We start from the raw sequence: 23,963 nt of genomic DNA on the forward strand, positions 1-23,963 counted from the left end.
CCTACAGATGAAGTCCTGATAAGCCCAGTGGGCCCACTGTTGTGTTATAAAGTCATAGTGATGCAGTGTGGAAACAGGCCCCACAGCCCAACCTACCCACACTGGCCATCATGTCCAAGCTACAATAATCACACCTGCCAGCATTTGTTCCATACCCCTCCAAACATGTCCTATACATGTACCTATCTAACTGGTTCTTAAATGTTGGGATAGGCAATAGGTGCAGAAGTAGGCCATTTGGCCCTTCAAGCCAGCACCGCCATTCACTGTGATCATGGCTGATCATCCACAATCAGTACCCTGTTCCTGCTTTCTCCCCATATCCCTTGACTCCACTATCTTTAAGAGCTCTATCTAACTCTCTTGAAAGCATCCAGACAATTGGTCTCCACTGCCAGAGAATTACATAGATTCACAACTCTCTGGGTGAAAAGGTTTTTCGTCATCCCCGTTCTAAATGGCCTACCCGTTATTCTTAAACTGGCCCCTGGTTCTAGACTCCCCAACATCGAGAACATGTTTCCTGCCTCTAACGTGTCCAATCCCCTAATAATCTTATATGTTTCAATAACATCTTCAAATTTGGAGACCAAAACTGCACACACTACTCCAGATGTGGTCTCACTAGCGCCCTGTACAACTTCAGAAGCACCTCTTTGCTCCTATACTCAACTCCTCTTGTTATGGCCAACATGCCATTAGCTTTCTTCACTGCCTACTGTACCTGCATGCTTACTTTCAGTGACTGATGAACAAGGACATCCTGATCTCATTGTATTTCCCCTTTACCTAACTTGACACCATTCAGATAATAATCTGCCTTCATGTTCTTGCCACCAAAAGGATAACCTCACATTTATCCACATTAAACTGCATCTGTCATGCATCTGTCATACATCTGCCCACTCACCCAACCTGTCCAAGTCACCCTGCTTCCTCATAGCATCCTCTGCACAGTTCACAATCCTTTCATCTAAATCATGAATGCATATTGTAAATAGCTGTGGTCCTCCCACGTACAAAACCATAGATTAGGGCTACCATGTTGAGTATCCCTAATCTGCCCTGGTCCGTCTAAATGCCTGTATATCCTATCCCTCAGAATACCCTCTAGTAAATTTCCAACTATAGTTGTTAAGCTCGCTGGCCAATAGTTCCCAGCATATACCCTACAGCCCTTCTTGAATAAAAGGACAACATTTGCCACACTCCTGTCTTCTGGCACCTCGCCTGTGTAAATTTCAACCAGGGCTTCTGCAATTTCCTCTCTAGTTTCCCATAATGTACTCGGATATGTCTGATCAGGCCCTGGAGATTTGTCTACCTTCATGCACGATAATACCTTCAGCACCTCTTCAACCGTAACTCTGACTGCTCTCAAGACACTTCCATTGACTGCCCTAAGTTCCTCCATCCTCCTGTCTTTCTCCTCAGTAAGTACAGAGGAGAAATACTCATTGAGGACCTTGTCCATCTCCTGTGGCTCCACTGCTGTTGACTGCTTTGATTCCTGAGGGGTCCCACTCTCTCTAGTTACCCTTTTCCTCCTTATATATTTATAAAATCTTTTGCTGTTGTCCTTAATGCTATCTGCCAGAGTTATCTCTTGGCCTCTTTTTGCCCTTCTGATTTCCTTTTTTACTTTGCTCCTTAGTTGTGGTGTTTGAAGTGTTTCAAGACAACATGTGGATATAAAACTTAAAACTTGTCCTCGCTTCTCCAGAATTGTTTTTCGGAACTTCCGTATTTTAGGAAGAACTTTCTCTTCATACTAAAGTTTGGCTAATCTATCTGCATTGTTTTTTATTTCAGTGTTCTGTAATTCAGAAAAGCAAAAGGAAATGACTATTCTCAATTCAGTACATGATCCAATCACTGGCTTGCCTAGACCATCGCTACAAGTCACTTGTAACATGTTGTGCACTTCAACACAGGGCAGAATTTTGTATTGGTTCAGTAGCCAAGAATAAACACTATATAAATATTTAAACAAGGTTTTCAATACTGTTTAAAAAATCTCTCATCAATCATATATTAAATATTCTGTATCAACTGTCGAGTTTTTCGTTCTTTTTCCAGACTTGCCTTTACAAGGACAGGTGTCCTGCGTGTGGGAGGGTTTCTAAATCCCAGACAATGTGATGGTGAAGCCCTGAGTCTCTGGATTCCATCCCGTATACCTGCTGAAGGCCTTGACCTGGAAACATCCAAGTACATCTTGGCAAACGTCGGTGACCAATTCTGTCAGCTGGTGATGTCTGAGAAAGAAGCTCTGCTTCTGGTGGAACCACACCGTACGTTGATGTATTGTAGACAATGCTGTTTGTAGATTATATAGGAAGAAACTGCAGATGCTAATTTAAATCGATGATAGTAACTCAGCGGGACAGGCAGTATCTCTGAAGAGAAGGAATGGGTGATTTCAGGTCGTGACCCTTCTTCAGACTGATGTAACTGAATTTCATCCCTCACTAACAGAGCTACCCCACCTCCTCTGCCCACCTGCCTGTCCTTTCTGTAGGACGTATAACCCTGAATATTCAGTTCCCAGTCCCGATCCTCATGCAGCCATGTATTTGTAATCCCCACAATGTCATATCTACCAATCTCTAACTGAGCCTCAAGCTCATCCACTTTACTTCTTATACTTCGGGCATTCATATATAATACTTTTAATCCATTACTCACCTCACCTTTCACATCGATTCCTATTTCACTTGGCCATACTCTCCTATCTGTTACCTTCTGCTGTTATTTGAAAGTTGCCCAATCCTCTGGCTTCCCGCTACTCTTTGCTATGTTATACACTTTTTTAACATCATCGGGTGGTGCCGTGCGCAGCAACCTCGCCAGCAGTTTGTCGGTCATTTCGACTTTTTTTGTTTTTTTAGTTTGTCTAAATGTATGTGTTAATGTCCCTAGGTATGTTTTTATGTGGGGGTGGTGGGGGGAGGGAGGGAGGAGGAAACCGTTTCCAGTCACTTACCTTGGCGGAGATGCGACTTTTCCACTAGTCGCCTTCTCACCCTCCCTCGCCGCCTAACAACTTGGATTGGTGCGGCCTTTCCCGGAGACCGGCCCAGAGCTTCAACAGTAGGCGCGGCGTGGACTTCCATTGCGGAGCCAGAAGAAAGGCTCCAATCTCCGGCCTGCTGACTTTAACATCGTGAAGTCGTGGGCTGCGGAGCTTCTAGCAGCAGGCGTGAAGCAGACTTATCATGCCTGAGCCAGGGATCTCTTGCTGGGGATCGCCGGATAAGAGCTCCGACTGCTGGCCTGCCTGCGGGCTATAACATCGAGAAGCTGCGGTCTCTGGTAAGAAAGTGGCCGATTTGAGCACAAGCCACAGAGTGTGTTCCATCCGTTCCGATGTCGGAGCTTCGATCATCCCGACGAGAGGGCCTGTACATCGGGCCGTCCGTATCTGAATCGGATCTGAACCTGAATCCCTTCATGAGCTTTCTGCCCCGTTAATTCAGGTGTCTTTCTTAACTTTTCCTATACAATACAATACAATACAATACAATACAACACAATTTATTTGTTGTCATTTGAACCCAGAGGTTCAAACGAAATTTGGTTTCTGCAGTCATACAAACTCTCTTTCCCTTTAACTCCCATCCTTGTATTTCCAATTTTGTCTACTCTTTCCCCCCCCCCCCCCACTATTTAGTTTAAACACACCCGTGTAGCAGTGGCAAACCTGCCTGCCAGAATGCTGGTCCCCCGCCTGTTAAGGTGCAACTCGTTCCTTTTGTACAATTCACCCGTACCCCAAAACAGATCCCAATGATCTGAGAATCTAAATCCCTGCCCCATGCACCAGCTCCTCAGCCACACATTCAGATCCCCTATCTCCCTGTTCCTGCGCTCACCAGCATGAGCAACTGGAAGCAAACCGGAGATAACACCCTGGAGGTCCTGCTTTTCAGCCTTCCGAGCTCTCTGAAGTCACGCTGCAGAATCTCTTTCCTCTTCTTCCCGACGTTATTTGTGCTGACATGCACTTCCACTTCCGGCTGCTTACCTTCACCCTTGATCCGTGACGTCCTGGTACTAGGACACCATCCTTGTGGGAAAAGGGAGAGCAGTTAGCAACCGGGAGATCCAGTAGGACGTGGCGGACCGACTAAGTGTTTGGCGAAGCGGTCGTTGAGTCTTGCGGGAGGACGCGTTGGGAACATCAGGCGCAATGGATAAGATAAGAGGAAGCACACGTGAATCTAGCCGGCACAAGCAATAACACGGATAATTTGTGATCAGTTGCTTTTTTAATTCCAGTATTTTTATGAGAACCATGTTATTTTACAGTAAACTAGTAATTTGGAATTGTTTAAGAAAATTGCCCAGTCAGAAACAAAAGTTTCCTCTCTTCTGAATGCTTGCTGTCATCTGTCATAATTCCCTAGCTCTACTTTCCTCTGATGTCCATTGTGGATTGACTGTTGTTTTTTTTTTTTTTTACTTTAAGAGCAATTGGCATGGAAACGAGCAGTACGTGGTATTCGAGAGATGTGTGATGCTTGTGAGACGACTCTCTTTAACATCCACTGGGTCTGTCGCAAATGTGGCTTTGGTGTATGCCTTGATTGCTACAGGATGAGGAAGAGTCGACCGCCACAAGGTATGGCACAGCTGTGAAATGCAGAGAACTGTTCTGGGGTACTCTGGTAGAGCCATTCCATTATTGCACTCACATTTGGACCTAATTAGTTAAATTGGTCTGAAGAGATTTATTCAAGAGAGGCTTGGTAGGTGAGAATTATGTGAGTTAGGTCTAGATGCTTTATAATTAAGGCCATGGTAATTATGTACGACGAACAAAAATATTGGATTTGGAATATCCTGGAGGCAGCACACTGCTGGAGGTATACATGTATGTTATGTTGCTTCATTATAGATTTCTGAGATTATCATTTTGCGTTGGGAACATTTTCGAAAAATTGAATTCCAGAAAATGTCTCATGAAAAACAAGGAAGCAAAGGATAGGCAACACGAGCGTGGCAAGAAGGGGTCAGGTATCCAGCGGATTTGTTTATGAATGAGAAGAACATGAGAAGAGCAAGCAAGTAACCATAGTATCATAGTTGCCTGTTACACCAAGAAAACCACAAATTAATTAATGGAGAGTTGTTGCAGATTCCAATTCTGGTGAAAGACCTGTTTGTTTTCCAGTGGAAATGAGAGCACTGGATGATGTTCTGGGGCCAGTGTAAGCACAAAACCAAATGGTGGAAAAACTCTTGATTTAAAAAAAAAACAAAAAAAACTGCTGAGTTAAACTATGAGCTATGATCTTAGTCAATGTCTAGTTCCCATGCTTGAAATTTATTGTACCACTGTGTATTCTTGCATTATAGTCATTCAGTTTCCCAAATGTAAATGGAATGAATACTGTCAAAGTTCAATAGTATTCTTCAATCTTGATCACTTTGCTGATTGAATGATACAGTATGTTGCAGTTTGAAATGATCATCCTTTGGTAAATTGTATCCATTCTTTTCCTCAGAGGATGATGACAGTCTTGAAGATGAAGTTTTCTCTTGGCTGAAATGCGCAAAGGGGCAGACACATGACCCAGTGAATCTGATGCCAACGCAGATTATTCCCAGCACCGGTTAGTACGTGATTTACAAGTGCAGGAAATAGCCTTTCACAAAGTTCTCCTGGACTTTGCCTTCAGAAACCAGGAGATTACTTTCCATAGAATCTTGTATTTCCTTCCTGCTATGTTTTTCAACTTATTAGTCACTTTCTGCAATACACAAGATGCAAGGCTCAATCCTTACTTTTATTGATCTATCTGAAAGAGGTCTCTCTGTTTCTCTGGGACCTGTTGAGGCAGCTTGCTTGATGTCCGAAAGTGACATCCACGACTATTTGTGATTTGAACATTCATCATGATGACGCAGTGCAACTTTTTGATCACCCATTTGGTTTTTTTTTTAAACTTATAAATTAGTTACCAGGATAGTTCCTTTACCCAGAATAACTACATTTCATTTTAAATCTTTTTCTGCTGGCTCTTGTACTTGGATATCCTCCAACGTTTTGAAGTCCTATGAACAAATTGCTTTTAGTTCATTTTTATTTAGATAATTGTAGATGTTGCACAAGTCTTTAACATTATTTTTAATTTCTAGTGACTTGCATTTAAAAAAAAATAAAAAAAATCTAGTTTTTAAGCTTACTCGCCAACATGCTGGGGGACCATTTTTCCCCTGAATCTTTTACAGCGACTATGACCAGTAGGGGCTGGATATCCTTGGCTATACCTTTAGCTTATCAAAAGATCAGAGTAGCAAAGTGCCTCCTGATAATTGCTGTCCACACTGAGCATGTAGAATATCTGTAATGAAAGCTGCAGAATGTAATGTCAATTTCAATGTAAAAGTCTGTGCAGATTGCAGCTGACAACAAATCTAAGGTTTCTTTGCAATGTAAATTTTATTGAGGTCAGTTGTGCCCCAGGGGAGATAGGGGTGGGGCAGAGCAGATGTTTGAAAGAGCCCATTCTTACCTGACCGAGTATGCCTGCAGCAACCAGCACATCATCCCACCAGTTTCCCAAACACCATATGTTGAGTGTTCGTAACCTGGGAAATCTATTCTTTTGATTTGTTTTAAAAAGCAGCTGCTGCTTTTTTGCCTTTTGCTTTAAAAAAATAAGCAAAGTGTTTTTGAAAATATTTATTTTTTAAATCCGTAGCTCTGTATGATATTGGAGACATGGTCCATGCCACCAGGGGAAAATGGGGTATCAAAGCAAATTGCCCATGTATTACCAAGCAGCTCAAGCCTTTACCCAAGCCAGCACCACCAAATGGAGTATCACAGGTATGTTGTATTGATCATTGTTCTCAGAACTAGCTGTTCAGGGGAAGCCACTTTAAAATCCACAAATGTCTATTCTGTTGTCCCAAATTAAATATCAGTTAGTATTAATATTCTAAACACAAAGTGTCATACTTGGAATGTGGAGAAACAATAGGTTTTCAATTGGGGCATGAGAAATAAATTCTGTCAGAGTTGAGAATAATGATTGTTTGTCACTAGAGAAAGGACTGATGGAAGGATGCCAGATGTCTTTGAGGTGTGTGATGGGTAGAGTGGTGGCAGAAGGCCAGTGTCACTCATTCCTAGAAAAACATTTTTTATAATGTATAAATCTCAGCCTGTTCTACACGTGTGCTATAAACACAAATTCAAAATCAACAATAGTTCTAATAAAATATTAGAGATATCAAAGCAAATTTGGCTTAGTTCTAGGATAATTCCTCTGCTATTGGCATTAGTTGTTCAACTTATTACCACTAAGATTCTTGGAGGGAATTGCAAAATCTTCTTCCAATAGAAGAAAATTCCAATGGATACGATATAGTTGGGATTATGGAGGCATGGTTCCAGAATGACCAAGGCTTGGAGCTCAACATGCAGGAGTATTCAATATTCAGGAAGGATAGATAGAAAGGAAGAGGAGACGGGGTGGCCCTGCTGGTTAAAGAGGAGATTAATGGAATGGTAAGGAGAGACATTAGCGTGGATGGTGCAGAATCTGCATGGGTGGAACTGCAAAATAGCCAAGTGCAGAAAACGCATGTTGGAGTTGTGTACAGACCACCAAACAGCAGTAGTCAGGTTGGGGATAGCATCAAACAGGAAATTAGGGATGTGTGTAGCAAAGGTACAGCTGTTATCATGGATGACTTTAATCTCCAAATAGGTTGGGCTAACCAAATTGGTAACAACACTGAGGAGGAGGATTTCCTGGAGTATATACGTGATGGTTTTCTAAGCCAATATGTGGAGGAACGGACTAGAGGGTAGGCCATCCTAGACTGGGTATTGTGTAATGAGGAAGGATGAGTTAGTGATCTTGTTGTGCAAAGCCCTTTGAGCAACAGTAATCATAATATGGTAGAATTCTGCATTAGGATGGAGAGTGACAGTTAATTCAGAGGCAAGGGTCCTGAACTTAAAAAAAATGTAAATTTGATAGCATGAGATGGGAATTGGCTAGTATAGACTGGCATATGATACTTAAAGGGTTGACAGTAGATATGCAAGGCAAAGATTTAAAGTTCATATGGATGAGTTACCACAATTATTCATCCCTGTCTGGCATATAAATTGGCCAGAGGAAGCAGCAAACCGGAGAACTGGGAGGAATTTAGAATTCACCAGAGGAGGACAAAGGGGTTAATTAAGAAGGGGGAACATAGAGTATGAAAGAAAGCTTACGGGGAATATAATAATTGACTAATAGCTTCTATAGTTATGTTAAGAGAAAAAGATTAGTGAAGACAAATGTAGGTCCCTTACAGTCAGAAACGGGTACATTTATAATGGGGAAATTAGGAAATGGCAGACCAGTTCAAACAAGTATTATGGGTCTGTCTTCACTAAGGAAGAAACAAATAATCTCCCAGAAATACAAGGGGACTGAGGGCGGAACTGAAGGAAATCCAGATTAGTCTGTAAATGGTGTTGGGTAAAGTGTTGGGACTGAAGGCAGATAAATCCCCAGAAATTGTGGATGCATTGGTGATCATTTTCCAAGGTTTTATGGATCAGTTCCTGTGGACTGGAGGGTAGCTAATGTAACCCCACTTTTTAAGAAAGGAATAAGAGAAAAAACGGGGAATTATAGACCAGTTCACCTGACATTGGTAGTGGGGGAAATGCTTGAGTTGATTATTAATGATGTAATAGCAGCGCATTTGCAGTGGGGCGACATGATAGTCATCGATTTATGAAAAGGAAATCATGCCTGACTAATCTGGAATTTTTGGAGGATGTAACAAGTAGAATGGATAAGGGAGAACCAGTGGATGTTGTGTATCTGGACTTTCAAAAAGCCTTTGACAAGGTCTCACACACGAGATTAGTGTGCAAAATTAGACCACATGGTATTGGGGGTTCAGTATTGATGTGGATAGAGAACTGGTTGGCTGACAGGAAGCAAAGAGTAGGAATTAACATGTCCTTTTTAGAAAGGCAGGCAGTGGCTAGTGGGGTGCCGCAAGGCTCAGTGCTGGGGCCCCAGTTAAGTACAATATATATTAACGATTTAGACAAAGGAATTAAATGTAACATCCCCACGTTTGCGGATGACACAAAGCTGGATGGCAGTGCGTGGTACGAGGAGGATGCTATGAGGCTGCTGGGGGACTTGGATAGGTTGGGTTAGTGGGCAGATGCATGGCAGATGCAGTATAATGTGGATAAATGCGAGGTTATCATTGATGGCAAGAACAAGAAGGCAGATTAGCATCTGAAAGGTAGACACAAAACATGATCCCACAGATGAGAACCAGGCCATAATCTCAAACACCATTACTGACTCCTTCACTTCTGGCTGTCTGCCTTCCACAGCGTCCAACCTTATCGCTCCCCAGCCCCGCACCGCCCAATTTTACCTTCTCCCAAAATCCACAAAAACAACTGCCCTGGCATACCCATTGTTTCTGTCTGCTCCTGTCCCACGGAAATTATTTCCATGTACCTCAACTCCATCCTATTTACCCCCCCCCACGGCCCAATTTCTCCCAACCTTTGTCCAAGATACTTCACTTGCCCTTCGTATCTTTAATGACTTCCGCTTTCCGAGCCCCCACTCCTTCATCTTTACTACGGGCGTTCAGTCACTCTGCACCTCCATCCCCCACCAAGAAGGCCTTAAAGCCCTCCGTTTTTTTCCTCGACCACAGAACCATCCAATTTCCCTCTACTCCTCACCCTCAACAACTTCTTCGACTTCTCCCATTTCCTCCAAGTCCAAGGCGCAGCTATGGGCACTCGCATGGGCTCCATCTATGCCTGACTCTTTGTAGGGTACGTTGAACTATCCCTGTTCCAGGCGTACACTTGCCCTATCCCCGAACTCTATCTCCGTTGCATTGATGACTGCATCTGGGCTACCTCCTGCACCAATGCCGCATCTGCGCCCAAAATGAAGTTCCATACCAGGACATCCGAGATGTCCTCATTCTTTAGGGAACGAGGTTTCCCTCTCCCGCCACAGATAAGGCCCTTACTCATGTCACCTCGGCACCGCGTAGCTCCGCCCTTGCTCCCCCTCCCCCTAGTCGCAACAGAGACAGAGTCCCCTTAGTCCTTACCTTCCATCCCCATCAGCCATCACATACAACACATAATCCTCCGAAATTTCTGCCACCTCCAACGGAATCCCACCACTAGCCACATTTTCCCATCTCCAGCCCTTTCTGTCTTCCGCAGAAACCGTTCCCTCCGCATCCGCAACTCCCTGGTAAACTCGTCCCTTCCCGCGCCCTCCCCAGGTACCTTCCCTTGAAACTGCAGAAGATGCAACACCTGTCGTTATACCTCCTCCCTCGACTCTGTCCAGGTACCCCGACAGTCCTTTCAGGTTAGGTTCACTTGCACCTCCTCCAACCTCATCTACTCTATCTGTTGTTCAAGATGTGGACTCTTATGCATCGGCGAGACTAAACGTAGACTGGGCAATCGTTTCGCAGAACACCTTCGCCCAGCCCGCCTGAACCAACCTGATCTCCATGTTGCCAGACACTTTAATTCCTAGATCTGTCCTAGATCCCCTCCATTGTCAGAGTGAGGCTCAATGCAGATTGGAGGAACAGCATCTCATATTTCGCTTGGGCAGCTTACAGCCCAGTAGCATGAATATTTTGCTCACTTCAGGTAGACCCAGCATTCCCTCTCTCTCTCTCTATCCTTCACCAACCCAAGTCACACTAGCTTTTTGTTTTCACCCTACAAACAGCTTACAATGGCCTGTTTCCTTTATCATCGTTACTTTTTTACATATCTTTCATTCATTGTTCTTTATCTCTCCTCATCTTCGTCTATGTCTCATTTCCCCAGTCTGAAGAAGGATCTCGACCAGAAAAATTACCCATTCCTTCTCTCCAGAGATGCTGCCTGTCCCGATGAGTTACTTCAGGTTTTTGTGTCTATCTTCAGTTTGAACCAGCATCTGCAGTTCCTTCTTACACATTATCTGAATGGTGTCAGATTAGGAAACGGGTAGGTGCAACAAGACCTGAGTGTCCTTGTACATCAGTCACTGAAAGTAAGAATGTAGGCACAGCAGGCAGAGAAGAAAGCAAATGGCATGTTGGCCTTCATAGCGAGAGGATATGAGTATAGGAGCAAGGTCCAACTGCAGTTGTACAGGGCCCTGCTGCGACCACACCTGGAGTATTGTGTGCAGTTTTGGTCTCCTAATTTGAGACAGGACATTCTTGCTATTGAGGGAGTGCAGTATAGGTTCACCAGGTTAATTCCCGGGATGGCGGGACTGAAGTATGATGAAAGAATGGATCGACTGGGCTTATATTCACTGGAATTTAGATGAGAGGCGATTTTATAGAAACATATCAAATTCTTAAGGGATTGGACAGGCTAGATACAGGAAAAATATTCCAGATGTTGGGAGAGTCCAGAACCAGGGGTCACAGTATAAGAATAAGGGGTCGGCCATTTAGGATTGAGGTGAGGAAAATCTTTTTTACCCAGAGAGTTGTGAATCTGTAGAATTCTCTGCCACAGATGGCAGTGGAGGCCAATTCACTGGATGTTTTCAAGAAAGAGTTAGATATAGCTCTAGGGGTTAATGGAATCAAGGGATATGGGGAGAAAGTATGAATGGGGTACTGATTTAGGATGATCAGTCATGATCATATTGAAGGACTCGAAGGGCCAAATGGCCTACTCCTGCACCTATTGTCTATTATCCATAATGTATATGTTGAATTCGGGTGTGGGGAAAGAGGGCTGAATGCGAGGTATTAAGCATCAGAAAAGAGACAAGACAGCATCATTGTGGTTCAATTGCAAAGATGGTCGGAAATACTTAATATTTTAAGATTATTTAATGTAGTTTGCCTGAAGCAATGGCAGTCACCCCATTCTACAAGGTAATAAACTGATGCTTTAAAATAATGGAGGATTATAATAGATACATCTTCTTGAATTTTAAAGACATATCTCAGACCAAATATCTGATTCAAGTTCTACATTGCATCTCCAGAGAAGTGGGTGTTTTAAAAGCAGTAAAATAGATCTTAGCTAAAACTTTAATGAGCTGAAGCAAGCTGAATTTAGTCCAGTTATCCACAGATGCCTGTCTGGGTCAGTTGACCAGTTCTGATTTAGTTGGATCACAGGGTGCAGGAAACATCTGAGCCCCATTCCTGGAATGTCCTGCCTGAGTCAAGGCGAGAAGAACTTTTTTCACGCAGAGAGTGGTGAATCTCTGGAACTCTCTGCCACAGAGGGTAGTTGAGGCCAGTTCATTGGCTATATTTAAGAGGGAGTTAGATGTGGCCCTTGTGGCTAAGGGGGTCAGGGGGTATGGAGAGAAGGCAGGTACGGGATACTGAGTTGGATGATCAGCCATGATCATATTGAATGGCGGTGCAGGCTCGAAGGGCCGAATGGCCTACTCCTGCACCTAATTTCTATGTTTCTATGTATTGCTTGGGAATGCAGATGCTTATCATTCACCATCTACTGGAGCTGTAGAAGATTGTTGCCTAGTGTGAAAAAATACATTTGAAAAGGGTAACAAAGTTGATTTATTATTTTCTAGACCATTGAAGAAAATGGGGCAAAATATAAATAGTTTGGAATTCTGAATGGAAGCAACAAGGTTGCTTAAAGAAGATGGTTCCCGGTCACAAAAATCACAAAATCAAATGTACAATGCAGGAAGAAAATCTTCAGACCTCTGATTCTAATTCAGCAATTAAGTGAATTCCATAACCTCAAAGTCCATTCCAATGCATGGATTGGACAGGTGATTGAGAGATGAGAAATTAGGAATAGCAGTATTTGATCATATGAAAGTTAAAGCCCAACTTGGACTTATGGCCAATAGTTTGTTTCCTGTGTTGTAATTCAGTCTTACTTTTGTACAGCAGTGTGAATGATTTAATATCAATTTTAAATTCTGAATTCCCTTAGCTTTCAACCAATCTTCCCAATCCTGCTCCAGCAATTATTTTGAACGAAGTGTCTGTAAGTGGCGGAAGCTCTGCGATGTTACCTCAATCTGATGGGAGTTTAGCAGAGGTGAAAGCAGAGTCAGCAGACATTAGAAACTGTGAAGCTGGAGAAGCCAGTAGTGTGAACCTGGCTGACGATAATTGCAATAACATGAGCTTTGCAAGTGACAATGAAGCTTTTTCCACCACTTCAACATTGAAGGATACAACACTGAGTTCAGCAGACACGACATCTGCACTGCACTGGTTGGCTGACCTGGCCACACAGAAGGCTAAGGAGGAGAAAAAAGGTACGGTTCCTTTTATATTTTAACTGTTGAGTTCATATCCGAGAAGTCTCCAGTCTTGGGCTGTTTGTGGAATAGCGAGTTCGGTATTCAGACTGTGCATGCCCAGGTCATAGGTCACTGGAGATAAACATTGGAGGGTGTGTATCTGCTGTGTGTTATCTGTGGTTATCAGACCTTTGTTTCAGTGAGTGCTTTATGCTTCGTGGGATCATGCGCGGGTTTCCGTTGCTGCCGCTGGACCATGTGTCCCCCCCCCCCCGTGTATCCCATCCCCGGCCGCAGGTGTCAGGCCAGCTCGCAGCCGGCACTAGCTCCACTATGGATCCCTTGGCAGGTCATGGGCCAGTGAGTCAGTCGGAGCTGGGATGGTTCCACTGGAGCTGCTTGTAGTCTTCCGGCATCAAAGGCCCTGCTGGTGGAGGGTGTTATGATTCAGACGGAGACGTTTGGTGGCGGTGGGGGACAAGCGCCGGCCACCACCATGAACGCACACAGGGCACTGCGGCGGGCCAGCAACATCTCTGGAGAGCGGTGTCAACCCGAAACGTCACCCATTCCTTTTCTCTGGGGATGGTGTCGGTCCAGCCGTGCAGCCGAGCCACCGCAGCACGCCGGCGCCCTGTAGGTTGGGCAGCCATGCCCCCCGCCCCCACCCAGTGGCTGCCGATGGCTATCGACGGGGGGGTATGCGCGGGGTGCTGTGGAGGCTCGGCTGGACGGGCAGCATCCCCGGAGAAAAGGAATGGGTTCCTCGGGAGTAGGATCGGGGCCGAATTGGAGCAGGGCCATCTGAGGACCCCCCCCCCCCCCCCCCCCCCGGGTGTCCCGTCCTTGCCCCGGATGTCTCTGACTGCCCCCCCCCCCCCGGGCAAGGACGGGACACCTGGGGGGGGGGGTCCAGCGGCAGCTCGGCACTGGGGACAAGGGCTGTGAATGAGACGCGGGTCTGTGCACGCCCTCCCGACCCCCCACTGGCATCTGCCCCCCTCGTTGTTACTCCCACTACCTCACACCCCCGTTCCTCAGATTAAATGTAATTTTACAAGTATGTATAAAGATAAGAATTTACGTACAGTTTAGATCCAGTGACCTATGACAAATCCCTTGATTCCTAGCGTTTTTCAGTATACAGAACTGGCTTATTGAATGTGTTGCAGTACTGATCATTTCTTTGCTGGTATCAAGAAAGCTGTAAGATATTACTACATAGAATATATTTTAAATTGTGTGTTTACTGCCTGATATTTCCAGTCATAACAGGTAATCACTTAAATGTTCTTGCTGGGAGGGATGCCTTAAATGAGTATTTGATCTAACTTTGGCCCAAATAATTCAGAGCATGGTCACCTTATTTATGTACATCATTTTTCAACTTCTTACTTACTTACTTCTCGCTATTACTTTTTCAACATGCTTGAACACATTGCTGGTGGTCCATTTATCTGTCTATTTTTAAGACACAAGATGACCTTCTTTATCCCATTACTTTGTGCCAGCTCCCAGCAGAGCAATTCCATCACTTCCCATTTCCCTGCAGTCCCTCACCTGATTCTCTCCCATGCTCATCAGCTCACCTTTCACCACTCACCCCGAAGTGGATTTACAGTAACCAACTAATACTCCTGATTCCTTTACATTTAATTAATCTCAACTTCAAAATGAATAATTGTTTGGAATTAGTGGTAAGGTGGTGTTGAACATTGGGATTGTTCCAGGTTGTTATGGCCCTTTTTTGTGAAAAGTGCTTTTGAATTTTAGTCCCATGCTTTTTCCCTACGTGTGTTGGATCCCTCACCAGTGAAAATGGTTTCCTCATCTGCTCCACCTGATCAGATTCCTTTGCCACTTTGAGCGCTTAACCTTCTAATAAGAATACAACTCAAGTTCACGGGGTCAGTTTCATCTGTTTTTTGTTGAGTTGGCTTACTCTTGAGAAGGTTACATTTAGAATTCTTTGGTTTACAAGTTTAATATAGTTATGTGGGCCACAACTATATGTCCCTGATCCAGAATTGATGTTCTGTTGAGAATAATCTGCTAGGGTGTGGTGCCAGATGTGGGATTTAAAAATGTTGTAACATGTTCCTGCTGTTTAAAAACATCTGACTTTCTTGGGAATTAAAAACTGATCCTTCCTCTCTATGCAGGATTTTGTCTATTTTGAAAACATTTTAGGGGATTTTTTATTTGATAATATTCCTCAAAGGGACCATTGTGAATTGGTTAATTAATCTCTGACAAAGTATTTCAGACCTGAATCATTAACAACGCTTTCCATCTCGTCTGTCTGGTTCTTGCATTTTCTCTTTTAATTTCAAATTTCCAGCATCTGCATTTATTTTTGGTTTTCTTTCACATAAAAATGTAAGTTTGCATTCCTATATGTGTCTCCTTATTCCTGTACGTACCAGATTTTCAAACCTCCCAAAATAAAATTGTATATGAACCTGATGTCTAGGTAATCGGCATGTGTTTTATAAACACATTCAGATACAGGTTCACTGAATTTAGTGTTTGGTGACAATTGTACCCTTTCACAGGTTTTACAGGTATTCTGTTTCTAAGTGATAGTATAACTAGCGACATTACTAATTTAATTGAATGTTGGTGATAATTGGCAAACATTAACGTAACTATTTATAGTAGGATGAAACTGCCCTCTTAGATCTTGTGTTTCCTTGGATAGGTTATGTGGACGTTCATCTCGAAAGTACATAAAGATTTTCAAACCTCTCCTAATGGTTGTGATAAGGGGCATTCACAAATGGCAAATATTAAAGCTTTCACTTAAAGCAATTACACTGTTAACCAACCCTTATAGTAGAGAAAGGACATTGTTGCTTTTGCTAATGCATTTTATAATTTGCTAGTTCAACATTTCATTTTCCTTTCTTCCCAGAAAACAGTAATTCTTTGAGATCTGTGCTGAGCCAAAATCAAGACTCTAAGCCTCCATTAGCTCTGGATTCATTTAATGCTTTGTCCAAGCCTCCCTCCATTTTAGAACCCTTCAGCAGTCTTTTATCTGGAGGCCCTTCGAGCACCAAGAGTGAAGGGTCAAGCCTTAGGGATCTTCTAAATTCTGCCCCAGGAAACTTACAACGGTGCGCTGCTGAGACCAACCTTCCATTTCCATCCGTCTTCACATCTGTCGCAACAGTGAGTATATCTCAGCACAACAGTACGATATTTGAAATTCAAATAATTAAAAATGGTATGATTCAACAACCGGTATTGAAGTTGATCCATACTGTGCCATTTTTAACGTTAAAAGCAATATAACAAAAGTTATGCATGCTGTATTGTGTCTAGTCTTGTTATCAAACTTGTACTGTACCCTTATGGTTGATGGACTAGTGATTCACAGGCAAGAATGAATGCCCTTTGGTCATTTCAAATTCCAACATGACAGCTAGAGAAGGTAAATAGTAGCCCCCTCTCGGTCATGACTTACCATGGGTGATGCATCCTAGACCATGTCATATGGAGGACAGGCTGTTGCCCATGTAGCACATCCCCCCTCTCCACGTCGCTGATCGATCCAAAGGAACAGCAGGGCCGTTACAGTTTGGCACCAGCGCCGTTGCAGGAGCTGCCAGAGCGAGGTTGTAGACAACGACGAACTGCCTTAGGGGATCCGACTCTGGATTTTCTTGAGGTTTACTCCAGGAGACTTTTCCATGACTGGATATGGCCACAAGGCAGTGGAGGTTTTAAATTAAGTTTTCCCTCTCCTAGATGGACTGCCTTCCATCTGCCCAAGACTCGTGGGGGCGGGAGCATCTACCTTCCTGTGCTCTATAGCACCTGCTCACTGCCTAAATAATAACATTTTTTAAAGTGCTGGGAATAACCATGAAATTCCCCACCATTTTCACTAGTGGGCGAGTCACAACCTAGGGGACACGCTGCAAAATAAAGGGCTGAGGGCGGTAGAAATTTATCTGAGGGTAATATAAGATATTTACGGTTGAGATGGAATAAGGAGTTGAGTGTTTTGGGACATTATATACTGAATGGTGGGACAAGTGTTGGGCATCTGCTGGCCTGTTCCTGCACCGGTTTTTTTTGGGTTTTTTTTTTGATTTAACTATAGTTTAAAAAGAAAATCTGGTTAACTAGTGTCTTTCAGGAAAGAATGACTGCTATCTCTCCAACCTAATCTATGAGAATTGTAGACATATATGGTGATTATTAGCAAGTCACTTTGTAAGATTTAAAACCCAACAAGAATAAAACTAAACCACTCTGATTGGGTTGTGACGAGGAAAGACTGGCCTATCTCCACTAACCTTGCAAATTGCTCACTTGTGTCTGAGATACCTGTCCAACACAGGACTCAACCAGCAGCCTAATGGTCATGCTCTTTATCCAATGTCCCAGACTGCTTTGTCACAACCCATGGGTATCCCTAGCATCCAGACCCTAAGAATCCTCGACATTGATTCCATACGCTATATCCGTGCACTCGTAACATATTCAGATATGGACAATTGCTCTCCATCAGCCTTACAAACTCCACAGTGAATTCCAGTTATTGAACATCAATATACATCATCAAAAGAGGATTGGTAGCCTGTTAATGAGTTCCAAGTCCCATCAGCTCTATTCTGCCATAGAAAGGGAAATGAATATCTAAGGATTTGAAGTGTTTTCATTCCTATGTTATGTGTCGAATGGAATAATATAGAACAATAAATTTGGGCTTCCATCTAGAATGCAGAACTATACTATTTTAAATGACTTCTGAGGCTTTTAATTTTTTTTACCCACGCTTTTTAAAAAAAAAAATAGACTGAGAAAGGAAAAGGAGGGCTCCCAAATTTCCTGGATCACATAATTGCATCGGTGGTGGAGAACAAAATGTCCACTGACCCATCAAAGCGAAGTGGGAATTCTACAGAGGCCATGAAGGAGACCAAGAAGCAAGGTGTGATGGAAATGAGTGTTCTAGACCCAAACACGCAGCACTGCTGGCTCTGTGATGGTCGCCTTCTCTGCCTACAAGACCCCAGCAACCAAAATAACTGGAAGATCTTCAGGGAGTGCTGGAAGCAGGGTCAGGTACACAATACCTACATTTTGAGTACGTTTCCCGCTGAATGTGTAACAACGGAAAGGGGAGAACTCTCGCTTACAGTTGGGGAGAATGTGGACTAGCATTTATTGTTGCGACGTACGACAAATTTGATTCGCCATACAGTCATACCAATAAAAAGCAACAAAACACACAAAATACATTTTAACATAAACATCCACCACAGTGACTGCTCCCCATTCCTCACTGTGATAGAAGGCGAAACAAAGTTCAATCTCTTCCCTTTTTTCTCCCGCGGCCGGGGGTCTTGAGCCTTCAGTTGATGGGACGACCTTGACTCCTGTAGCCGGTAGCGATCAAGCTCCTGCATTGGGGGGGGGGGGTCTAGGCTCCCCCGCGCTTGGCATTCTACCCCGGGTCGGGGCGTGTCGAAATCACCTGCGACTGGCGCTTCCCGATATCAGTCTCTAACCGAGACTGCGAGCTCCTCGATGTTGGAATCTGCAGGCCTCAGTTGGAGCGTCGATCCGAGGCAAGGGCCTGCTGTGGGGCTCCAAGTCAGTCTCGAGCAAAGCCTTGAGCTCCATGATGTTAGGCCGCAGAGCGACCGGAGATACGATCCAGAAAACAATCGCATCTCCGGCAAGGTAAGAGAGTGAAAGTCCCCAGACCCCCTCACCCACTTCCCACATAAAACAAACCAGAGAACCTTAACACAAACTTTTAAAACACACTAAAAGTAACACAAAAGAAGAAAAAGCAGACAGTTGGCGAGGCTGCCATCGCTGATGGCGCCACCTGGTGGATCTACAGATGGATACGGATCTACATCCTATGAATGCACATTGGGCCATCCCCTGCAAATAGAATAAGTATCTAATGATTAATCTCACTGCATCTCAGAATTCTCAATGAATTTAGTTATTGTCAAAGTTTTAAACTCATGGCAGTCTGTAGAGTATGTAGATTAATTTACCTGGCTTGTGTAGTAAAAAGGTGCAGGTGCTGGTTTGAACCAAAGATAGACACAGAAACTCCAGCTTGTGGAGTAACTCGGTGGATCAGACATCATCTGTGGAGAAAAGGAATAGGCGGTGTTTGGAGTGCAAATCCTTGTTTGACAATTCTCTGTATGACAACCTCTTATTATCAAGTGTATCATGTTGAGTTTTACACCCATTGTTTGCTTTTGCATCAATATGGCGCTAGGGTGGCACGGTGGCGCAGCAGTTGAGTTGCTGCCTTACAGTATCAGAGACCCGCGTTCGATCCTGACTACGGGTGCTGTCTGTATGGAGTGTATGTTCTCCCTGTGACCGCGTGGGTTTTCTGTATGTGCCCCAGTTTCTGTTGGCCGAAGGGCCTATATCCACGCTGCATTTCTAAACTAAATTAAACTAACATTTTTGTTTAAATGCCTGAAAAGGGATTATTTTTGTTTTCTATGCTTTGTATTCAAAGTGTACTGTGCCATTTGTTTATATCAAAAGCCTTACTTTTTCATTTTGGACTCTTAAATAGCCAAAAGAAGTATGAAAACATATATAATGGAAGCATCAGATGGTTTCATAATTGTGGAGGAATTTCAAACTGCTATCATGGATTTTTGTTTGGTACTAACTGTTCTTCTGCAATAATTTACTTAGCATTGTTTAGAAAGATCGAAGTGAATTAATGAGGACTGTGAATTCTCAGTAAACCATTCTCCGACGTTATGTTCTTCTCAGCCGGTGTTAGTATCTGGTGTACATAAGAAGCTTAACGCAGCCCTCTGGAAACCTGAAGCTTTCAGCCAGGAGTTTGGAGACCAAGAAGTTGATCTAGTCAACTGCAGAAACTGTGCGATCATCTCTGATGTTAAAGTTCGCGACTTTTGGGATGGTTTTGAGATTATTGCAAGTAAGTACAGAAATTACTTTGCAAAGATAAATTATTTCATAAAAAGTGCAAGTTACGATAAGGGAAATGGAATTTTGATTGATTGTATGTCAAATAATCATATATCTATATCTATATACTTTTAAAACTGTGTGTGTGTGTGTGTGTGTCATTTCGCCTTTGAAACGCATCTCTTCGAAAACCAGACGCCGAAACGGGGAAATTTGTACATATTTCAGTAGAGATTTTCCTTGTATTTTAGAAATCCACTCCTCTGTAAATTTGGTCAATTATTTCCCTGACTTATTTATTAAAATTGTTGACCAATCTGACCTTTTTTTTAATCTGACCGCTGCCCAGCTGCTGACGTTACAATAACAGTGAAATTTTTACATATTCTGGTAGAAATGATTTCAAAAATCCACTCCCCTGTAGATTTGGTTGATTATTACACGAGTTATTTGCTAAAATTTATCACCAAACTAACATTTAAAAAAAATATAACGGCTGCCCAGCTGCTGACCTCACAATGCCTTTGCTCGTGGTCCACCTCGCTCGTGGCCCCACCCTACCGCTCTGGATGAATGCAGCTGCTGTCAACGCACATGTGCAGTTTTCCACAAGTTACGTTACCCCCCCACGCCAACTTCAAAAGGCGCAGAAAGAACGAGAAACATCTGCAGGGCCCGAGGTCACCGGCGCTCATGCGTTGAAGAGCTTTCTCGCGGCCGGCGCAGCTTGTGAAGCCACGCCCCTCCCACGCCTGCTCACTGCAGCTGCAGGTTTCCAGAGAGGCAGGCCGGTTCTGTCTCCACTTTTCGCAGCCCACTCACACTCGCCCAGCTCCCCTCCACCCCCCCCCCCCCCCCCCCCCCCCTCTTCTCACCTCCTCCCCTGTCTTGCTTGCATCGCGCCTGCGAGTTGGGGGCTATGCGTGAGTGGATAGGTCCAGGGATGTGGTAAAAAGAGTGAATTAATAATATTAATATAATATCAATGGGGGTGCTTTGTGTGTGTGTGTGTGTGTGTGTGTGTGGGGGGTGGTTAGTGTGTGTGTGTGGGGGGTGGTTAGTGTGTGTGTGTGTGTGATGCCGCAGGCTACCCCCTCCCCCCACAACCGTGCGTTGAGGGGACGGGACCCGGGGTCCCCCTTGGTCTAGTAACTTATAAAACTCTGGATGTTTGCTTGTGCGAAATCTTGCTTTCAAACTTGAACTTTTTCTTTGATTCACATCTCAAAAATCCGACGCGTAACAATGAAATTTTTACATATTCCGGTAGAGATTGACCTCATGATATCAAAAATTCCCTCATCTGTAAATTTGATTAATTATTTTCTCCCCCTCCTCTCTCCCTCACCCCTCCCCCCCCCCCCCCCCCTTATATGTTTCATGTGGGTGGGGGGGGGGGTTAGTGTGTGTGATGCCGCAGCCCCACCCTCTCCCCCCTACAACCGCACGTTGAGGGGATGGGACCCAACGGGTGCCCCCTGGTCTAGTTAATATTAATTATTGAAGATGCCATTCAAGAAATTGCAAGGAAAATAATTATTAAAGCAGGGGCAGGAGTTTATTGAAATTAACAAACAAAGCTCACAGAACTGAAATACATAATTGCATTAGAGTGTGACATCCGTCAAACACATATTTTCTATCTATAAATATAAATCAATAATTAGAGACAATGTTAATAGGTAACAGTTAAAGGAGGATCCCAGCTACTTTGGTAACTGGGTCCCTGGAAACCTGGATATTTAATATGTAACCGTTAAACAAAGCCTGTACTGGTTTGGATTATGATATGCAGTTGCCTCTAATAAAAATGTATTAAAAAAAATAAAAAAAAAGTACAGGAAATAGAGAAGGACATCACACCGTGCCCTCCATAATGTTTGGGACAAAGACCCATCATTTACTTATTTGCCTCTGTACTCCTCAATTTGAGATTTGTAATAGAAAAATCACGTGTGGTTAAAGTGCACATTGTCAGATTTTATTAAAGGCCATTTTTATACATTTTGGTTTCACCATGTAGAAATTATAGCTGTGTTTATACAGAGTCCTCCCATTTCAGGGCACCATAATGTTTGGGACGCGTGGATTCACAGGTGTTTGGAAATAAGAGGGAGTTAGATGTGGCCCTTGTAGCTAAGGGGATCAGGGGGTATGGAGAGAAGGCAGGTACGGGATACTGAGTTGGATGATCAGCCATGATCATATTGAATGGCGGTGCAGGCTCGAAGGGCCGAATGGCCTACTCCTGCACCTAATTTCTATGTTTCTATGAATTGCTCAGGTGTGTTTAATTACCTCCTTAATGCAGGTATAACAGAGCTCTCAGCACTTAGTCTTTCCTCCAGTCTTTCCATCACCTTTGGAAACTTCTATAGCTATTTATCAACATGACCAAAGTTGTGGCAATGAAAGTCAAAGAAGCCATTATGAGACTGAGAAAGAAGAATAAAACAGTTTGAGACATCAGCCAAACCTTAGGCTTACCAAAATCAACTGTTTCAAACATCTTTAAGATGAAAGAGAGCACTGGATGCATAGGATCTGCAACAAAATACTAAACATGACTACTTTCATTTACATGACATTGCTGTGTTCCAAACATTATGGTACCCTGAAATGGGGGGGACTATGTATAAACACTGCTGTAATTTCTACATGGTGAAACCAAAATGTATAAAAGAGTCTTATAAGGCTCGGTGCTGGGACCGCAGCTATTTACAGTATACATTAATGATTTAGATGAAGGAATTAAAAGTAACATTAGCAAATTTACAGATGACACAGCTGGGTGGCAGGGTGAACTGTGAGGAGGATGCTATGAGGATGCAAGGCGACTTGGACAGGTTGTGTGAGTGGGCAGATACATGGCAGATGAAGTTTAATGTGGATATATGTGAGGTTATCCACTTTGGTGGCAAAAACAGGAAGACTGATTATTATCTGAATGGCGTCAAGTTGGGAAAAGGGGAAGTACAACGAGATCTGGGGGTCCTTGTTCAGTCAATGAAATTAAGCATGCAGGTACAGCAGGCCAATGGCAGGTTGGCCTTTATAACAAGAGGAGTTGAGTATAGGAGCAAAGAGGTCCTTCTGCAGTTGTACAGGGCCCTAGTGAGACCACACCTGGTGTATTGTGTGCAGTTTTGGTCTCCAAATTTGACATTCTTGTTATTGAGGGAGTACAGCGTAGGTTTCCGAGGTTAATTCCCAGGATGGCAGGACTGTCATATGTTGATAGAATGGAGCGCCTGGGCTTGTATTATTATTATTTAGTGTTTTCTGAGTCATTCGTAACTGTCACTGTATGTCATGTTGTTACTTGTGGGTGGAGCACCATGGCAAATTCCTTGTATGTGAATACTTGGCCAATTTACTTACTTATACTCTGGAATTTAGGATGAGATGGGATCTTATTGAAACATATAAGATTATTAAGGAATTGGACACGCTAGAGGCAGGAAACATGTTCCCGATGTTGGGAGGGGCCACAGTTTAAGAATAAGGGGCAAGCCATTTAGAACAGAGATGAGGAAACATTTTTTCACAGTTGTGAATTTGTGGAATTCTCTGCCTCAGAAGGCAGTGGAGGCCAATTCTCTGGAGGCTTTCAAGAAAGAGTTAGATGGATTTCTTAAAGATAGCAGAGTCAAGGGACCTGGGAAGAAGGCAGGAACGGGGTACTGATTGTGGATGATCAGTCATGATCACAGTGAATGGCGGAGCTGGCTCGAA

The 23,963-nt window shown here is 43.5% G+C and overlaps 1 protein-coding gene across 1 annotated transcript in view; it reads left to right on the forward strand.

The window, feature by feature from the left end:
• Nucleotides 1-23,963, forward strand: part of LOC129701877 (lysine-specific demethylase 3B-like) — an 86,976-nt gene that overhangs the window by 43,334 nt on the left and 19,679 nt on the right. Inside the window, 8 exon segments of the mRNA XM_055643367.1 lie at nt 2,080-2,294; nt 4,472-4,624; nt 5,511-5,618; nt 6,711-6,838; nt 12,971-13,301; nt 16,201-16,460; nt 18,096-18,365; nt 20,067-20,238. Of these exon segments, the coding sequence (XP_055499342.1) occupies nt 2,080-2,294; nt 4,472-4,624; nt 5,511-5,618; nt 6,711-6,838; nt 12,971-13,301; nt 16,201-16,460; nt 18,096-18,365; nt 20,067-20,238 (1,637 nt within the window).

Source organism: Leucoraja erinacea, chromosome 11 (assembly GCF_028641065.1).
Source record: "Leucoraja erinacea ecotype New England chromosome 11, Leri_hhj_1, whole genome shotgun sequence".
NCBI lineage: Eukaryota > Metazoa > Chordata > Chondrichthyes > Rajiformes > Rajidae > Leucoraja > Leucoraja erinaceus.